At 38.3% G+C, this 21,156-nt stretch overlaps 1 protein-coding gene across 1 annotated transcript in view; it reads right to left on the bottom strand.

Annotated features, from left to right (window-relative positions):
• Nucleotides 1–21,156, bottom strand: part of LOC123514151 (rho GTPase-activating protein 190-like) — a 523,040-nt gene that overhangs the window by 293,946 nt on the left and 207,938 nt on the right. Inside the window, exons 17-19 of the mRNA XM_045271800.1 lie at nt 12,365–12,506; nt 6,482–6,680; nt 5,064–5,266 (exon numbers count right to left, since the gene is read on the bottom strand). Coding sequence (XP_045127735.1) covers nt 5,064–5,266; nt 6,482–6,680; nt 12,365–12,506 — 544 coding nt within the window. The remainder of the gene's footprint in view (nt 1–5,063; nt 5,267–6,481; nt 6,681–12,364; nt 12,507–21,156) is intronic.

Here is a 21,156-nt window from a genome sequence, read left to right as displayed (position 1 = left end):
ATTTCAGCTATATCTCCAGCATCCTCATATACTTCTTCCCATTTTTACCTTTTCTATTGCCTCCCTTATATTTAGTTTTCCATTTATGAATTTGTAAAACATTTTGGGTCACTATCACAGTTTTCCACCACCCTCTGTTCATATTCCTTCTGTGCTGTTCTCCTTACTTCAACATATCTATTCCTTGCTGTTTTGTAAACTTCTCTTGATAATACATCACTGTTTTTCTTAAGTTTCTTCCATGCCTTTTCTTTGTTCTTTTTTGCTTCTTCACAATTTCTATTAAACCACTGTTTATTATTTAAAGTCCTCTTTCTGTGATATGGCACAAACTTTTCACAGCAGAGTTATACAAATCCATAAATTTATCGTATTTCAATTGCATATCCCTTTCCTGGTATACCACGGACCAGTCAATTTCATTAAAGAACTCCCTTATATGGTTATAATTTGCCCTAATATAATTTAATTTTTCCTCCCTGCGTTCCACAATCTTATTCGTGCTTAATTCCGTATCCAGCTCAAAGCTTAGGACATCATGATCGCTTTTCCCCAAGGGACATTCATGTTCAATTTCCTCTTTTAGAGAGATGCCCCTGGTAAATACCAAATCCAACCTTGCTGCAACATCTTGTCCCCTGCACCTTGTTGGTGATCTCACCCACTGTGTCATCAAGTTATTTGTTGCTACCTTTAACAATTCCTCTGCCCACTCACCACCGTTCACCACTTCGTAGTCTTCCCACACTATTTCTTTGCAATTAAAGTCTCCAACTATCATCACTCTATCCTTTCTGATGAGTTCTTGCTTCATTCTGTCTAGAGTATTTCTCATCACCATTTGGTACTGTTCATATTCCCAAGCACTGGTTCTGGGTGGTATGTATACTGTTATAATATTAATGTCCCTCTTGCCATCTGTTATAAGCATACTTATCACTTCCTCATTTCTCTTACTATAGTTCACCTCCTTCACTATCAGATCTTCCTTAGTAAGAACCATTATACCACCACCTCCTTTATTTTTCTATCATTTCTCCATACTTTGTAGTGTTTTACAACAAACCAGTCTAGCTTTATTTCGGCCTTAGCTTTGTTTCCACTACACACATTATGTCCGGTTCGTTATTTCTTAGGTAATCCATACATTCTAGCCTCTTAGACAGAAATCCATCTATATTCGTGTAAGTCACTTGTATTCCATTCCTAGTCTCATTCTTCCATGTAATGTCTATTCCGTCTGTTTTATCCACCACTTCTTTAGCCTCCCATTTCTCATCCTCCAAAAACTTGGTCTTTTCCTCCTCTGTTCTTTCGTCATTCCTCTCTTTCACTTCAGTTACAAGCTCTTTCATTTTCATTCGCTCATCCTGTGACATATTTCTTCTTATGTAAATTGTTTTGGTTTCCTCAGAGTCCTTAAGTTTCCAAGCCCTCCTCAACAAGGCCTCAGCTGCCACCTGAGACTTTAATTTCAATTTTAATGGTCTATTCTTGCCTTCCTCAAAAGCTCCCAATCTCACACTTTCTTCTACCTCAGCATATAGGTCCTCTTCTTCCACAGAGATCTTGTTCAGTAAAGACTTAATCCTGTCATTTTCCTTATCCCTCCTGTCCTGCCAGTTCCTGTTAGTTTCTTCCTCAATCCTATTATGATCACACATTTTTTCTTTTCAGCAATATCTCTCACCACATACTCATTTTCCTTTAGTGCCTTTACCATTTCCCTCTGCGTAATCACTTTATTTTCCTCTTCCTGTTTTTTCACTATCTCCTAAAGGACCTTTGTACCTCCTGATGTTCATGGTTCACTTCTTTCATCCTGGTATCAATTAGATTAAGGCATTCCTCCTTCCTCAAGTCCCCTTCGGATATTTTCATCTCCATTTCCAGGAGTTTAGCCTTCATCTCTTCACATTGTTTCCTTAGTTGTTGGTTTTCTTTCTCCATCTCTACTTTTTCCTTCAATAGCTCTTTATTCGCTTTCGTTAACAAATAGATCTCTTTTTTGAACGAATCATTCTCGGCTAGAACTCTATCCAGTTTCTCTTCTATTGACAAAATGTTTAGGAACTTACTTTCCAGTGCCTGAATTCTTGCATCCATATCTAATTTCTCCAGTCCTTTTGGCGTAGTTATAAAACCTTCAAAGTCCCTGGCTTGTCTAGACGCCATGTTTGTTATCGTCAGCTGATTACGGCCAAAACAATCACCGCCCACACTCTCCTCTCAGGGACCACTCTCCATATCCCTCACTTTTCAACACTATGCGACAGTAGGACATTAACAGGACACTAACTTAGAGGTACTCGGGCCCTGTAACACCATAGGTATTTTCCTTCTTCCCGTTCACAGCTGGAGACGAGCCGTCCTCTCTCAGCGACAGCGAGTGTGTGTGTGTGTTTACCTAATTGTATTGTACGGGGTTCGAGTGGGGCTCATGGTGTCCCATCTCCATATCTCTACTTATCTAATTTTTAATTAAAGGTATGCACATTATGTGCTGTAACAACTTCACTCACTGCATTCCACTTTTCCATCATTCTATGTGGAAAACTATTTTCCAATATCCCTCACACACTGCCTCTTCCTAATCTTCTTTGCATGTTCTTATGTTCTTCCAGCTTCTTTTGTCAACAGCACCAGGTCTTCCTTGTCTATCTTTTCAATGCAATTAACTATTTCATACAATGTTATTAGGTCTCTTCTTTCTTTTCTATCTTGTAAGATTGGCAGTCCCATTTCCTTCAGCCTTTCTTCATATGTTAGGTCCTTTGGTTCCAACACCATCTTCGTAGCTATCTTCTGGATCCAATCTAATCTTCTTATATCCTTCTTCAAGCTCGGCAACCACACCACTGCTGCATATTCCAATTTGGACATATCATGCTCAATAATTTTTGTGTGTGTGATTCACTTATGGTCATATGCTAGTCACTGAGCCAATCATTCTACTTAAGAAGGAACTCAGTGTTTGTGGATGTTTTGCCCTGGTTACTCCATTTTCACAGGGATGTTAGCTTTATCATTAGATCAGCATCTAATAATAACATAATGTATGCACTATCACAAATTAGGTTTTAAGATATTGAATAGCAGCAACTCTTGTTGTCTGTTTCAAAGTGCGATATTCAGAAATCGACCATATTTGATGGCTTATCAAGACACCTTTTTCCCAAAATTTTGGCTAAAATATATGTAAAGCTGAGACCTCCCGTACGCTAATCTTCTCCCCGACACGTACTAACCTAGCTTACAATCAGTACTTCAACCTACCCTAACTGTATGCATCATTATCTTATTGCTGATATCATTATTAATGCCAGTATTATTACTAAAACAAATTATCGTAAAAATAAAAACAACCTAACCTGTGATGCTTTGATGCATATTTATAAATATTAGCCAATAGGAATCCTCACTCGATGCCATCTGACGGTGAGGAGTAACAGGAAATTTATGATCATAACATAACACATCAACACCCTCACAGTTATAGCTGCAGGAGGAAAAAGATCAAGCTACACAATCTCCTATAAATTACAATTTGTAGATTATGCCAAGGAACGTGGCATATAGAGCAGCACCAAAAGACTTTCAGTGCCCCACCTAGAGAGAAAAATTATACGTGTCTAACAACAGCAAGAAGACCAGCTGAAGAGTATAAGGAAAGGTAAACACAAGCTGCTTAAGTAATGTGCTGCTAGATTGCATTTAATAGTGTATGCTTAAATGCATAAAAAAAAAAAAAAATTTCCTGAATTTGATATGTTGAAATGAGGGTGCTTCTTTTATGTCAGTGCATCCTATATGCTGTCAAATATGGTAATTGAAAATTGATACACACATTATTATTCAACATTTTCAAACAGTCCTACAGAAGTGAAAACTAGTAAGGAGTTCAATCTAATTAATACAAATCTTCTATCTCTTATATGGTTCTGTTATTTTTATGTTGAACTATAAAAGTAAAACAAAGGCATTTCCATTTTAAACTAGTTATCAAAAAGAATAAAAAAATAAAAAGTAAATAAAATTCCACTTCACATTGAGTTTATTATATCAATTCATCTTTTCTTAAAATCTGAGTACAGTTGTCCAGCATTGCTACTTATGTTCAGTTCAAATAACTTACGAGGAGCATATGAATAATGACTATCTACTATCTATAGAATGGAATAAATCAACAGAAGGTTTGTTTGGTTATTTTTTACTGAAGTCAAGGTGTCTTTTGATTGTTTTTAAAGAAACATAAGTTTTTATGATCCTTGCTTAAAATTTTCCTTCCAATTGAAGATTTTAATAAAAATTTTAAATTTTAAAATTCCTTAGTGATATGGAAGACAATTTTTTGTACAAACAATTAAAGATGATATTCTAAATTCTAATATTCTTTGGGTTGGATCAATAACCATATCTAAAGAAAAGAACATTGTACCTCAGAACCTTTTTTTCCCTTTTCGTTCCATTTCAAAGATCTTCATGTCCATTAACTATGCCAATGTAACAGTAGAAACCTGAGAAGAATTGAAGACTCATTTTGGCACACACTCTTATGTACGCGGAAGACTCAAGTTCCCTGAAGATACCTGACACTATTTTGAATGATTGGTACCTTAATGTTAAGTTAATCATACCATCAATCTAAAAACCAAGTTCCCTTACTACATTTGAAGCAATCAAGATATGCAAAAAATTATGCTGAATCAACAATGTAATGAAACCATCATTTAAATATGAATATTGAATATGAACAGAGGGACACAACATACTCCATATAAGATACTGTCACTTTCTCAACTTCTTTTAGTGCATCATTAACTGTGGTTTGCAAGTTGCATATCTAAATTACTCATGGAGTAAGAATTAGTTGCATATCTAAATTACTCATGGAGTAAGAGTTAGTATTCATTAAATATGCCAAAAATTAGTAAGCCACAAATCAACAGCATTAAAAAGAAAGCATGCTCTTGATTAACTTTTGCTTTTGCATTCAAGTGAACATTTGTTATAAGCTGTCACTGATATTCTATTGCAGTTAATTAGAACTTTATTTTCCTTACCTTGTTGAAATCTGTGCTGCTTCTTAAACTGAGATGGCTTGACAAGATGCTCTTCTTCATCGTTGTCAATGTGGGAGTAAATATCTGAGTCATCTGAGGGTGTGAGGGGTTGGTCATCAGGAAACACAGGAGAAAGAGGCTCATCAAGGTCATCCCCAAGAGAGCCATCCGTAGGCACAGTCTCATAGATTTCGGAACTGCTTCTGACAGACAAGACAGAGAGCCTTCTTAGACAGAACACACATACCCTTTAAAAATCTTTAAAGGGCCAATGGGTCACATGATATCATAGGCATTAGAACAATCCCTACAACAAGTTCACAATGTGGGCTGACACAAAAAAGTTGCAAGACTAGCTCCACAGCACACCAACAACAGACAGCAGTACAGAGATGAGCGTGCTATAAGGTAGAGCAGGAACCATCGTCAAGTGATCTGCAAATTGGCATTGCTCTATGAACTTCATGAATTGTGCCACAAGGAGTTTTTGTAGCAACATGAATAGGCCTATTTGCAACTTCATCAAGGACTGCAAACAAACATCAAATTCTGCACTACCTCAACAAATTACCCATAGAAACTTTTGAAGATATTTAATATGTATATGGTAATAAAGTAATGAGTCATGTAAGGTGTTTTGAATGGCACATATACCTCAGGAGAAACAGAACATTACTGGAAGGTGATCGTTGTATAAATTCAAAACCTAGGAGCAGCAGAACATTATTGAAAAGATCATCCTTCCATACAATCAACTTCTCCAACTGTAGAAATAATTTGGCAACTTGTGCTTGAGGATCACTCGATATCTATAATGGACATTGCTGTCACTATGATTATATATGTAGCAATAAAGGCAATCCTCAAATCTAACTTAATCATGCACAGCAGTGCTGCAAAGATAATACTCGGGCTTCTGACCTATGAAAAGAAGGAGCATTGGAACTAAGTCTGCAAAGAGCTCTGTCAGCATGCCCAGGATGACACCTTCAAGTCAAGGGTCATCACTGATGATAAGAATTGCCTTTATAGGCTCCTTGAAACTTCTTCTTTTGACTAAAAAAAAATAGATGTTGTGTAACAAATACTATTTCAACACAGTCAAAGAGATGATGTGAATTACTGAAGCTGCTTGACATACTTTTATAGCAAGACTTCCAGAACACATTTTAGCAGTGGCAACGGAAGAGGGAAAACTATCATTTTTCAAGGATTCAGTTTTTAAATGAATAGTGCAAAAACTTGACTTTTTTTTTCTTTTTTTTTTTTTTTTTAAAGGTCTAACCTCAGAACATTTGATAACCACTTGTGTTGATTTTCTCTTTTCTTCCTATTTCATTTTTCATTCAAATTATAACCAAAAGCTGTAAAATATAAGTATAAACAAAGAGAGAAGGTAGAAATGAAAATAAGCTCACCCTTCAGCTGATTGTGATCTGGGAGGCATGTTGCGCCGTGGAGGTGGCAAGGTGATGCTACGGTGGTAGTGGTGGGAAGGCCGCTCTAGGGTGCCTTCCCCTGAATCATCTAAACCTGATGGATCCTCCATGTTGAAGGCTTGCTCTATCTCAGGCTTCTTGTCCCATACTTCCTTAAAAAATGGTGTGTAAAATGCGGCTGGAAGAGAGAGAGAAAAAAGAAAGCTATAGATATACCTGTTTGGGAAATTGTTATTTTAACTCAGATTATGTATTACCATGCATGATGTGAATGAGTGTGAATGTGAAAGTCATGTGGCTTGTCTCTGCTACCCATTGTTTTTTGAGAGACAATCTTAATATATGTATATATACTTCAAATCTAACTATCCTCATTAGTTTGCACATGAGAAGTAACAAAAAATATAAATAAATAAAATGTAAATTAATTCAAATAAAACAAAAGTATAAGAATAGTAAAAACATCAATAATAAAATATATAAATACATAATAATAATAATAATAATAATAATAATAATAATAATAATAATAATAATGCTGAACCTCGATAACTCGGATCCCGATAACTCAAGATTTCACAATAAGTCAGACTCTGACCAACCCTGGGACTAAGCTCAGAGTTGAACAGCCAGCCGGGGTTGCACTCGGCAGTATACATTGAAAGCCTTGCTAATTTGAACCCCAACAACACACATTTTGAGCTAACTTGGACTCTGACCAACCCAAAAACTAAAGTCCTAGTTAACTACCCTCCTGGGTTGCACCTGCCAGTACAAACTTTGGCCATCAGGTGGCCATTGGTCCATGTTGTTTACACCGTGGCATCACAAGCACCACATGGCTGTTGTATTTTTAATATTTTCATGACAGATTGTGATTGAAGTGTGATATTTTGTACTATATCCTCAACAGTTTCAACAGCAAGTAGGGTGAAGAGGAAGGGCATCAACTTGACCATAAATCAGAAATCAGAGCTGCTGTGCACACTGGACCGGGGTGTGTGTGTGATAAGAGTGTGTGAGGAACAAAGGGTAAAAAAACAAATGGTTTCTGATATTCGCAGTGAAATTTAATGTGGACAGGATGGAAAAAGTTGGTGACAGAATTCGCATGAAAGCAAGTAAAGACATAGGTTTGGAGGAGGCAATGTTTAAGTGGTATAAGCAGAAGGCTGCAAGGGTGCAGGTGACAGGGATTACTCTACACAATGCTGCAGAAACTATGGGAAAGCATATAGAGATCAGGAGCTTCAGAGCAAGTGATGAGTGGCTGTGGCGATTCCATCATCGTCATGGGATCACAAGTAGAAAGCTGCACAGCAGGGTTGACTCTGCTGACACGACATGTGTTGAACCATTCAGAAAACAGCTTAAGCTTATCAAAGATGAACACCTTCTCATGGCTCAGCTGTATAACGGTAATAAAACCAGCTTAAATTCGAGATCTCTGCCAAACAACACTCAAGCATTTGTACAAAAAGATCAAGTCCCCGGCAAGAAGATCAGTAAGATTCTGAGTCTGTGCCAATGCCGATGGCATGTAGAGGCCATGGTTGGCAAATCAAAACAGGCATGCGGCAAATCAAAACACCAATGCGTGCTGAAAGATTACAACACAATTCCCAGTTATTTACTACCTCTCCAAGAATGCATGGTTCAATTCTAGGATTTTCCAAGATTGGTTTCAGAATCATTTTGTGCCAGAAGTTGGCAGGTACCAGAGGGAAGAACTATAATTTGATGATAGAGATAAAAACTTTGCTGTTATTAGACTGCACCCACACATCCCAATGAAGAAAAACTACAGAGCACTGATGGTAAAATAAAAGTGATGTTTCTTCTATCATATACAATAAATGTCATCCAGCCCATGGATCAAGGTGTGATCGTGTCACTTAAGCGACTCTATCAACATCGCTACTGGAAAGAAGTGAAGATGGTGGTAGAGGAAGAACAAGATTTAGAGGACACAAGAGGGTTGCGCACAGTTCAAAACACAAAAAATTACAACATAAAATTTGTCATTTATAATTTTGCTGACTCCAGGAAAGAGTGAGATATACAACACTTGCAAACAGCTGGAAAAATCTGAAGCTGGACCAAAACCCAGAGATAGGTTTTGAAGGTTTTGAGGCTGATGATTTCCACCAGATTCTATAGAGGGGAGGAGAAACAGGTCTAACAGTTGACGATGTGCGTGAATGACTAGAAAGGAGTGACATAAACCCAGGCTACCACCACCAGACATAAGAAGAAATAGTTGCAAAAGTAAGTAACAGGTGTTGTTGAAAGTGAACCAAGTGATCCAGAAGATCAAGAGGCTATGTTACCTGTGCCCAAAGGCCTGAAGTGTGAAAAGCAATTGATAAGTTGCTTCATTTTGTATCATGCTCTGATGACACAAATTTTAAGAGAAGACATAATCAGACAATAATATGAGAAAGTCAAGCAGACCAAGCTGGATAAATACTTCCAACCAAACCAACCCCAGCCTGACTTCCCATCTTCACCCCAGCCTGGGCCCACTTCTTGACCCCAGTCTAGGCCCACTTCTTCATTCCAGCCTGGGCCCTCTCTTCACCCCCAGCCTGGACCCTCTCCTCACCCCAGCCTGGACCCTCTTCTTCACCCCAGCCTGGGCTCATGTCTTCATCCCAGCCTGGCACCACATCACCCCAGCCAGGTTCCACAGAGGAGCTGGGAGGCTTCTCAGACACAGGATAAATATTGTTCTGAATCCTATTATATGATTAGGCACACACACATCATCTACCTCCTCCACTGTAAGTGGAAAGCAAGTGCCTTTGCATGCAATAAGTTTACAGTATTTCTTTGCGTGACTAAAGTCCGGGTTGAACTGCCAAGGCTTCTTTTTTTTTTTTTTTGTGAGTGTGTGTGTGTGTGTGTGTGTGTGTGTGTATTTACCTATTTGTGATTACAGGCCCCAAGCCGTAGCTCTCTATGTCCTGTCTCTTTGTCCACACTTGTCCAATTTTTCCTTCATTTGACTGACACTCGCCGCACACACCGCATCCATGCTCAGTTTGTTCCATGCATCAATGCTCCGATACGGGAAGCTATACTTCTTGATGTCGCTCGTGCAGGAGTCCTTCAGTATTTTCTTTGGGTGTCCTCTTAGGTAATTACTGGATGCCATCGTGAGCAGGTTCTCCGTATCCAATATGTCCACTCCATGTACTATTTTGAACATTGTTATCATATCCCCTCTGACTCTTCTTTCTTCCAACATGCTTAATTCCAGCCTAAATTATTTAACCTCTCCTCATACGGTACCTCCTTAAAGTCTGGTATCATTCTTGTGTGTGTGTGTGTGTGTGTGTGTGTGTGTGTGTGTGTGTGTGTGTGTGTGTGTGTGTGTGTGTGTGTGTGTGTGTGTGTGTGTGTGTGTGTGTGTGTATTTACCTAGTTGTAGTTTTACAGGGCCTGGGCTTTATGCTCGTGTGACCCCATCTCCACATCTACACTTATCCAATCTTACTTTAAAAGTATGCACACTCGTTGCAGACACTACTTCTTCATTCAAACTGTTCCACGTCTCAATACATCTTTGCGGGAAACTATATTTTTTAACATTTCTCAGACATTTTTCCTTTCTCAGCTTTTTACTATGCAATCTTGTGCTTCGAATGTCATATTCTTCTCTCAGGATCAGTTTCTCATAATCCACTCAGTCCATTCAGTTGATCAATTTATAAACTTGTATCAGATCCACTCTCTCCCTTCTTTGTGTGTGTGTGTATTTACCTATTTGTGTATTACAGGGCCTGAGCTAAGCTCTCTGTGTCCTGTCTCCTTGTCTACTCCTGTCATATCTCTCTTTCATCTGATTGGCACACACCGCATCAACGACATCACTGCTCAGTTTATTCCACTTATCAATACTACGATGCGGAAAACTGTACTTTCTCACGTCATTTAAACAGATGTCTTTTATTAGTTTTTTTTCCATGTCCTCGGAGATGATTACTTGTGGTCACCTTTATAAATTCTTTGTCCAATATGTCAATCTTGTTCACCAATTTATACATAGTTATCATGTCACCCCTTGTTCTTCTCTCTTCTAATGTGGTCAGCTCCAGCTCCCTCAGTCTTTCCTCATAGTCTAACTCCTTGAATCCTGATACCATCCTTGTTGCCAACCTCTGTACCCTTTCTACCTTCTTCACATTTTTCTTCATGTGTGGTGACCAGACACAAGTTGCATATTCTAACTGGAGTCTTATTAAAGTGCATAGTATCTTCTTCATCATTCCTTCATCTAGGTAGTGGAATGCAAGACCAATATTTTGAAGCATATTATATGTTTTCAAAAATATCTTGTTTATGTGTTTCTCTGGTGACAGTGTTTTGCACGATTACTCCTAAGCCTTTCTCCTCATTGGTCTCTTCAATTTTCTCATCACCCAGCTTGTAATCCCTGTTTGGTCTGTATCTACTTCTTCCATTTTCATAACATGGCTCTTGTTTATATTAAATTCCACCTGCCACTCTTTACTCCACCCATATATTTTATCAAGATCTTCCTGTAACTTGTTACTATCTTCCACATTCTTTACTCTCCTCATAATTTTAGTATCATCTGCAAACATGTTCATGTATCTGTCAATTCCTACTGGCATATCATTAACATAAATCAAAAACATGATGGGACCAAGCACTGACCCTTGTGGAACTCCACTGGTTAAGGTAACTTTTTCCACTGACTTCTTTCCTTTCACCACTGTTCGCATTTCTCTTCCCACTAAGTCAATTTTTCATCCATTTTGCGAGGAGGAGGAGGAGGAGGAGGAGGAGGAGGAGGAGGAGGAAGGAGGAAGGAGGAAGGAGGAGGAGGAGGAGGAGGAGGAAGGAGGAGGAGGAGGAGGAGGAGGAGGAGAGCTTGGAGTTTATAGGAAGACGAGTTAACTCATATATGTCTACAAAGGTATTTTCAAAATAAAAAGTTAACCACAAAAATGGGGAAAAACAGTAATTACAAGCCATTTTCATAATCAGCATGAAAAATACTATATAGAACCAAAATAAAAAAAAAATAGTCTGACAAAGAAATGTTTTTAACTAAAAAAAAAATGTTGGGGAAGGGGTTAATTATCTGGAATTGTCTCGCCTGGTCAAGTTTTCATTTAATTAAACAGGATTTGATTGAACAAGCAAGTTAATAAAATGTCATCTTTCCCCCTCCTCCCAAAACAGATCTTCAAGTTTCTACATATACATATAGATAGGAAAGAAATTATATTAAATACCTCTACCTAAAAAACAACTTTATTTGATTATATCTCTTAACTCTATATGGGGAAAAACTTCATGTCACACTATTATTCCAAATATCATTATCCATCTATATTGGAGCAGAAATGATACTGAGGAAATAACAAAAAATAAAAAGATACAACACTAATATTCCACCAAATGTGAATTATTACAAGCAGGCTGAACTGAAGCACAAAAAGAAAGAAAGAAAAAAAAAAGTCTTACTAAAGGTTATGTACCTGCCACTATAGGGGACATGCTACACCATACCACATATATACCTTGCATCTGCTGCATGTCTTTGACTGGGTCTCCATCCAGTGCAACTATGCCAAAAATGCTTGAATATTACTAACCTTCAACACGGAAACATATCGCTCCACTATCAAGGGTTCAAGGGACCTATTCCTTCTCCATAAGATGCTTGCAACTCAGTTATCAACAAGATATTACTTCTTCAGTCTGATCAAATCATTATGAAAGTCTTTCACCCAGTGAGATTTACGGCTTAAAAGTATTTAAGGAGGGAGTGTAAGAGGAAGATTTATATAAACTAAATATTAACATGCACGTAATGGCTGGACTCACTTTTCTGTTGGCAAGTTGCAGTGGAGGTCATGAAATGTGCTTGCAGTCTGTCAGCAATAGCATTACCTTCAGTGATCAGCTGCTGAGAGATATCCGACTTAAAAAATGCTGTAGCGCTGCTTGTGTCAGTCATAGCCAAGATCTATAAAGAAAAGGATATATTTATTTTTTTTAATATATAATAATAACAATAATCATTAATATGAAAAGTTACAGTCCATAATCATAAACATTACAAGATTTTTCCTGAACAAAACTTACCATACAAAAATACAATACTCCCTCAATGCAAATGAATGTACATCCACACTAAGAACAAAATTTCTATAACCTACAAAACTGTCATCACTCTCTGCTTGCTATTATGTATGCATATGTATCATTGTAATTTATCTGCAACCTTCAGGAATATCATCTTGCATATGCAAAAAAGACAAGTCTGGATAATTAAAAATATAATTATATTTCATGCAATTAACTCTTACCTGATTTAATTCAATTTGGTTTTCACCTACTTTCTAGTAGCTCTTTTAGTTAGATGAGCAATGAGGTCAGACTAAGGATGTTCATTGTAGAAGAGGGGGACAGTTTAGTGTCACTGAAGAATAAGGGGATAGCTATCTGGAAGGTTGTGTTGAGTTGATTGATGGAGAAATTGAGCTTTAAAGGACATTGAACAACACTGTTTGCTCTGCTCCAATCAGCAATTTCAGAGAGAGATCAGAAGTCAGGCATTCTATGGCTTCCCTGCCTAGTAGTTAAATTCGTGAAGGGCTGGACATCTATGAAATGACTTGGAAAGGTGTATGAGGATATCATCAGTATAGCAGTAGTTAAGGCACAAGTCTGGCTTTGTAGATCACTGATAAACAATAAGAGTAGATGATAAGACAACAAGGAGGAACATCATTGTTAACAGACTTTAGAGAAGGAAGACTTAGTGCAGTTGGCAGTTTGACGAAGTAAGGTGCAGGCACAGAGGCACAATTCTGGTGGACAATCTCAATAGGTCCGTCCATAAGCATTTCTAGAGTTAAGTTCAGCAAGGGCATGGAAAACATCATTAACGATCTTAATTTCAGCAAGGGCATGGAAAACATCATTAACGATCTTAATAAGAAGCATAGGGTAAAGTGTCCAATAGGTACGCATCAGTTCATTAGGTATGCACTTGACATTTAAAAACTTCTCCACAAGTTATGATAATACTTGGGCATTACAATTTGGTCTCATTTTGAAACTTAACCATTATGCCTTCATGTCAACAGGTATCATCTGTTTATGAGTGAAGAGATGCACCAACATAAATATAAGTGAAGGTGCAAAACAATGTGTTTTCTTATGAAAACCTAAGGGTTGCAACTTTTTTTTCATGTTTAATGACTAATTTTCTAATTAAAAATTACAACTTTTTTTTCTATTTGTAGATTTATTTTGTCATACAATGAATGAGAAAAATCCATCAGGACTGCTAAGAAACAGAAGATAAAGGCTGGGGCTGTGTGTGTACCTAATAGACTGATCACAGATAATCAAAGACCAATAAGTATGAATTTTATCAAGCTGCTGCCGAGTCCTAAGACACATTGTATGACATTCCAATGCCGCCTCTACTACAAGGATGAAAACGGGTCAGTTTCCTCTGAAACTGTCAGAGCACCATCCAATCTAACCTACCCCAGAATGTACGCAATGTGTGGTATCCAAAATGTATGTACAGCCTTATTGGGCACAACAAACTGTGTACTTATAGGTGTTCATCTTTCCTCAGACCTTGAAATCAACAATCACATAGATTCCATCTGCTCTAAAGCCAACTGAAAACACTGGGGTTCTTGAGGAGTGACATTGATCCATGACACAAACAATGAACATATTTGTAACATACAAAACCAAGCATACCAAACATATCATACAAACACAGACGCATACAAGCACTCATACTTTCACTAACCAGACACATACGAACATTCATACTTTCAACAGCTTCCTCATTGCATTTTAGACAACAATACAGTATACACATTCTCTAAACAAATATACAATCACTTATCACTACAACATCTCAACACTGAACAGACACATTTGATTCACTTCCCTCCCTTCCACACTCAGATCCTTCCCCCGTGCTACCAACAAAAAGTATGCTCATTACACATTAACTGTGGTGCCCTGCGCATTATAAATCAGGATCAGAAACAGAATGTATTAAATCTCAAGTTACTCATGGCAGATGTACCTAGTAACTATTTAGCATAAAAAAAGTTAAAAAAGATTTTTTTGCCCTAGGAGACATGTTTCTTTAATGTTTATAGTCATTCTTGTACTGATTTTTGTATGTACTCATTTACAACAAAGTTATATCTGATGTTTCAGGGCAAACCAAGTTATGTATGTGTAACACACATGATAAAGAGAAAAAAAAAAAAAAATAAATAAATAAATAAAATTTTATGATCTTGAAAAATCCTTAAAAAATCCCTGTCGTAGAGTCTAATCTCTGATACTTATATAGTTTAAAACATACAAATATAAGAAAAGAGGGATGCTGCAAGAGGCTGCCAGACCTACATGTAGCAGTCCCTGTATCATTAAAGCTACCCAATTCCATCTATCATCCCCATCCATAAATCTATCTAATCTTCTTTTGAAGCTCCTTATTGACTCAGCCCTGACTACATGACCACTGAGACCATTCCACTCATCATCCACTACTCTGTCTGAAAACCAGTTTCTTCCCATTTCTCTCCTAAACCAGAATTTTTAAAGTTTAAACCCATTATTTCTAGTTCTGTCCCCACTACTGATCATAAGAGCTTCATTCATGTTCCCTTTGTTAAAACCCTTATACCACTGAAATACTTCTATCAGGTCTCCTCTTAACCTACGTCTCTCTATGGAATACAGGTGAGTTTCTTCAGTCCCACTTCATAGGGAATATCCCTCATCCCCTGTATCTTTTTAGTCATCCTCCTTTGTACTGACTCCAATAGAGCTGTATCATTCCTATAATGTGAGGACCAGAAGAGTCAAGATGTGGCCTGACCAGCGCCAAGTATAATTTTAGTATTAGTTTGGGAATTCTGCTTTTAACACTCCTAAAAATCAATCCAAGTACCTTATTCGCCTTACTTCTATCCTCAATACATTGTTTCTTAGACCGAAATCAGAGCTGACTGACTCCCAAAATCTTTTTTCATACTTGGAACTTCCTAGTGCCTTATTATTTATCATGTACCTATTGTATGGATTATCTCTATCTACGCTCAGTACCTTACACTGTTAATATTGAACTGCATTTGCCATTTATCTGTCCATTCCTTCATCCTATCCAAATCTGCCTGCAAGGCAATGGCATCCGAATCTGACCTAATTACTCTAACTATCTTCGTGTCATCTGCAAATTTACTAATAACACTACTAAGTTCACTATCCGAGTCATTAACCCCAAAAGAACCAGAGGCGGTTATGGCCGATTTACTGGTGGTGGACCGGAGGCAGTTATAACCGATTTCCTATTTTCTGCTATGTTTAGTTCGTTTTAGCTTTTTTTCCTGTTACATTCGATGACAACATTGCCCGCAAGCATTTATCGCTGCTTATTGAGTCTCTACCATGCTCTTGTCATGGAAAAAAGCGATAACAGTGATTTCGATGTATCTGATTCCGTGACTGCTCCCCACAGCCCAGCCACCTCAACGCCACGAGTAATACAAGGCTGTACTAGACAACACCTGCACCTGTCAAGTGCAATAAGGCTGGAGCATGGAGAAAAAAAAAAAATAAATAAATAAAAAAATAAAAAAAAAACATATCCCTGTACCTATTGGGTGATTTTGAGTTTCAGCTAAGAAATGAGTGCACAAGGAACGATGATGCTTCTGCTACAGAGGATAGTGAGAAAGATATTGCTCAAATAATATCCATAGCAGATTCAGAGGAATGTGCACATGCTTTGACATCCTCTGTATGTACAACATTTTTGTATATGTTATTGTTCTTCTAATTATTAGTTGTGCTTGGTCCTTAATGAAAAAAAAAGAAAAAAAAAGAAAATACTAGATTGTAATAAGTGTACTTATCATTTTTACCATATCTACTACACAAATTAGGCTATAATGTCCCTCACACTTCACTGCAGGGCAAAAAATACAGATGAAAAGGTCTGCTAGCTACATATATGAGAGGTTATATAGTGTAGAAAAGCATTTATCATAGTTCATCTTGTGTAAGGAGACTGCAGAGCTCCCATTTTCCTTACTCCGTAGACAAAGACACTGAAAGAAATCGGACACTTCAAGGACAATCATCACAAGCTTCTCATATTCAACTCGCTGTACAGGCAACCCCTGCTTAACGAGTAGGTTACGTTCCTAAAAAAACATTTGTTAAGTGGATGTTCGTTAAGCGAACCAATTATAACAAGTTTGACCAGACTTGAACTTCCATTGACAGTAAACAAAGTGAGAGTGCATCATAGTACAGTGAAAGGTTTAATGAAAGTAAAAATTATGAAGTTAAACATTTAGGCAGTTTAATTTAAGTCATTATAATGTACACTAATGTATGTATGTAACTTTATAATGTTTATGATCTTAAATTTATGAAGGGAGGGAGAGAAACGGGAGACACTAACCGGGAACCTGTGAAATATAAACAAAGGGCACATCATTGTACTGCATACAAAACTTATGTATCACATTTTCACAAGGCTTTCCATTTTATCCACTGCAGAGTCATGAGTTCAGGTGGTTCTTTTAGCTTGCAAGGAAGATATGGTCTCACCAGTCTTCTTAACCCGTAAAGTCTGATATGCCACCCGGGTGGAATTGGTACACGAGTACGATACGCCACCCGGGTGAGAGGATATTTATCAATGCACCACAAATGCACTTTAATTGGTAAAGCTGTCAAAATTATTACACTGGTACTCCTACCCTCCCACTACACCCCTGTTGAGAGAAATTGAAACTAGGCCTACCACGCTCAATTTGCTAGGGTCGCTTGTGGAGTACACTCGTGCTTCTCTGTTGCGCGCCATATTTGTGGTTTTGTGTTAGTTTTGTTACTGAAAATGGTTCCTCCAGCAAAAAGAAAGCTAATATATTCTAGTGAGAGTGAGGATGAAAGAATCTCATCATGTAAAGGCGGCGTCACACTAGCACTTTTCCGTCTTCTTTTTCCGTCAATTTTCTGACGACTGTCAACTTTTGCAGACGGTGGCCGTCACACACAAGCTTGCTTCCGCCTTTGCCGCGCTTGTCGATTGTAAACAAACATGGCTCCTCATTCACCCCAGCAAGCCGCAGCTTTTTTGCACCTTATAATGTATTCAGCTGTTCTGTGATCCCAAAGGCAACGGTGACCTCTAATACTCTCTATGAGAAATTCGTCAGTGTGTTTTGTCCCCTGCTCATCTTGGCCAGCTACTTGGAAGTTGCCTTGGAATTATTCAAAAGCATCGCACATTCGCACTCCCCTGGAAATGTACACAAACAACTGAGGAACTTTTCATTGCTAGGCTAGAAGAAAAAAAATGTATACAAGCATATATTCACCAACTCATTTAAATTTCATGCCATGATAATAGCATTCTTCCGTTTAACAAAAAAAAAATTTTTTTTAAATAAAAGTGTTGATTAGAAACCATAGTTCTTATTTTGACTAAAAATTGTCGCTAGACAAAAACGATGCGTTCCGTCTGACTCAAGACGACGGAAAGAGTTGACAGAAGAGTAAAAAGATGACAGAAATCGCCTGAGACGATGGAAAAAGTGCTAGTGTGACGCCGCCTTAAGGCCTCGTAGGGCAACGAGAGGCCGAGGAAGTGTGTCGAGCCTCGTTATAGAGACTCCTACCACCACCACCACCCAACTTACACCATTATCCGCTTCTGAATTGACATCTACGGCCTCTACTGGTGCCCCTGCAGCTTCAAGGGGTGCCAAGACCTCCCGTAGATTCTTTGCAGATCAAGCAGGCAGGTCGACCACACGGAAGAGATAAGAGGACAGCGCATGCCTTATCTACTCACTCACAGCCTACCACACAACCTATCACCACCACTGTCTCTCTTCATACTACTACTTCTTCTACTAGCACTACTACTACTGCTACTACTACTCAGCATTCTACTAGCAGTACTAATACTACGTCTCCAGGGGCATTTTATCGGGCCGGGGCAGGTGTTGCCAACTTGCGCCACTCTTCACCTTCAAGGCTAAAGTCAGTATTGCCGAAATATTTTACCAGTATATGCACATAATAAGTCTATTGATGATAAAAGTGTTTCCATTCAATTCTGTAACACTCGATAATTTTGTGATTTAGCCGGATCACAGAGGGAAAGCCATATACCTTTGATCGGATTCTACGGGTTAATAGAGTCTGCTGACTTGAAAATAGTAGAGATAGTAAATGGAGTCAAGCCATGGTGGCGAGCAATGCTATTAGTTTTCTCACCTCTCTCGTGTCTGTGAATAATGTCCAGCTTCACTTTGAGATTAAGAGACTTCCTGGTCTTCTTAGCAACACTAAGCAACATTGCAGGGCAGGTTGCAGGGTGTTTTGGTGGCATGTTGAGTGAGGGAAGACGAGCTGCTGTTGACACTGTTACTATTTTGAACTATAGGGAGTGAGTGGTGCGCGTTTTGTCCACAAGAGGCGTTAGTGTATTCAAAACGCTGTTGGCTTGCGTGATACAGCGGGGCTTTCAAACTTCGAAAAAATTACCTGGATATATTTTGTTAAAGCAAGTTTGGTGTTTGTTAAACGAGCAGATGGTAGTAAAAGGAAACGTTCATTGTAGCGAAATTTCGTTGTATGAACCTTCGTTAAGCAGGGGTTGCCTGAACAGTAAATCCTCGCTATAAACGAACTTCTGTAAAACGATTTTTAGATACAATAACTGCATTATTCTGGCCAAACAATCCTCTGCTATAGCAAATTCGGTTCAGCAAGTAGCAAACTAGGTTAGGCGCATGAGGAGCGGTTAGCATCACACACCCTCGTGGCCCCGCAGCAACGCTCGGCTCGCTGCCTCAGTCTGCACCCAGCAATCGTCCAGTAATTACAGTTTATTCTCGTGGATGTGTGGAATTCGGGATGGTAAACAAAACACTCCTGGGCGTGGCAGCATTGACTGGCCTGACACATGACCAAACAACTTATCTGATATAGCGAATTTAGGAAATTATAAAAGATGGATTACCGACCCTTGGATACAACGAACTTTCGGTTATAACGTTAGGCCTTTCCCCCCCAACTGGTTCGTTATAGCGAGGGTTTACTGTATCTCCATAACCACAGCATGTAGACACTTCTGTATGGTGTCATTGGAAAAAGAAAGACTTGATGGTTAGTACAAAGTATATTTAAATTACTCGTGTAATGTAGGTTGAGCGTAGAGAGTGGGTGAATACAGGCAATTGCTGTGGCTTAGTACGAGACAGCTGGTCCCCACGGGACAGAAAATATAACCACCTCCAGTCCTTTAAGAAATAATGTATATAAAAAATAACAATGGCCCTAAAACTGAACCCTGTGGCATCCCACTAATTACTTAACCCCGCTTGGAATTAGAGCCATTAATTACTACCCTCCGTCACCTATCACAATCTATTCCAACTTAATATTCTACACTGTATCCAGTGTGCTCAAACCTTTCTAAAGAGCCTCTGGAGTGGTACCTTGTCAAAGGCTTTACTGAAATCTAAGTATAGAATGTCATAATTATCACCATTATCTGCCACCTCATAAACCTTACTTTTTATGTAAAAACTCAACAAGTTTGTAAGGCACGACTTTCCCTTCATAAAGCCATGTTGTGAGTGATTTATCAAGCTGTGTCTGTCTAGGTAGTTTACTACAGCAATGAATGAAATCATATATATAGAGAGGAACCACTCTGCTATTCTAGTGTTTCAGTTAAAAGCCCAAGAGTACCCCAATTGGACCATCTGTGTATGTATTGGACATAAAAAAAAAAAAGCCTACTTTTCTTAACAATGAATAATAATATTTACAAACCCTTTGTACTACATAAAACTACAGCCATTCCTGCAAAATATGACATGATTCTGAGATCTGAAAGAAGAGTACTATCATGGGAAGAGAATTTTCCATAGATTTTTTTGCATACCTATTGGACCCTTTACCTAGAATAATCAAAAGGATCGAAAGGAGGATGGAACAACTTCAGTAACATCTAAGGAAAGTTTCTAGCAAAGGTTTGAGTGAAAAGTTCAGCTTCAGGAAAGCTGCTGTGATTTTATTAAATTTTTTATCTTTTTCTTTTTTCTTCGCTCATCCAGTGCCTAACACCATAAATTATCATTCTGAGATGCTTAAATGCAAAAATTAAAGTCCTTTCCTTCCCAAAAGCCATTTCTAAGGCCGCTTTCACACCAAGGCGGTTGCACATGGCAGGTGGCAAGGTACGTGGTGTGCCATGCAAAAATTAACATCCGGAAACATATGAAACCCTTCACAACGAAGTGGTGTGGCACGTCGCATACGCCATGTGCGATGTGCCACGCCACTCGGGGATCAGACTTCCCCATTATTTTTTAATGTGCGACTTGCTACCCCGGACTGTGATGCCAAATTTTGATGGAACTTTCACTTCAAAACTTATTATTATTATTATTAGACGATATACTATTACTTTTTTTTATTCTAATACCAAAATATACAATGATAAGAAAATTTTTGGATGTATGGCACATGTTCAATTAGTTTTCAAGACACTAAACAGATTTGAGCAAGCACATGTGACAACACTGCCTGTGAGA

Source organism: Portunus trituberculatus, chromosome 37, assembly GCF_017591435.1.
Source record: "Portunus trituberculatus isolate SZX2019 chromosome 37, ASM1759143v1, whole genome shotgun sequence".
Lineage (NCBI taxonomy): Eukaryota > Metazoa > Arthropoda > Malacostraca > Decapoda > Portunidae > Portunus > Portunus trituberculatus.
This window is presented reverse-complemented; position numbering and strand designations above follow the sequence as displayed.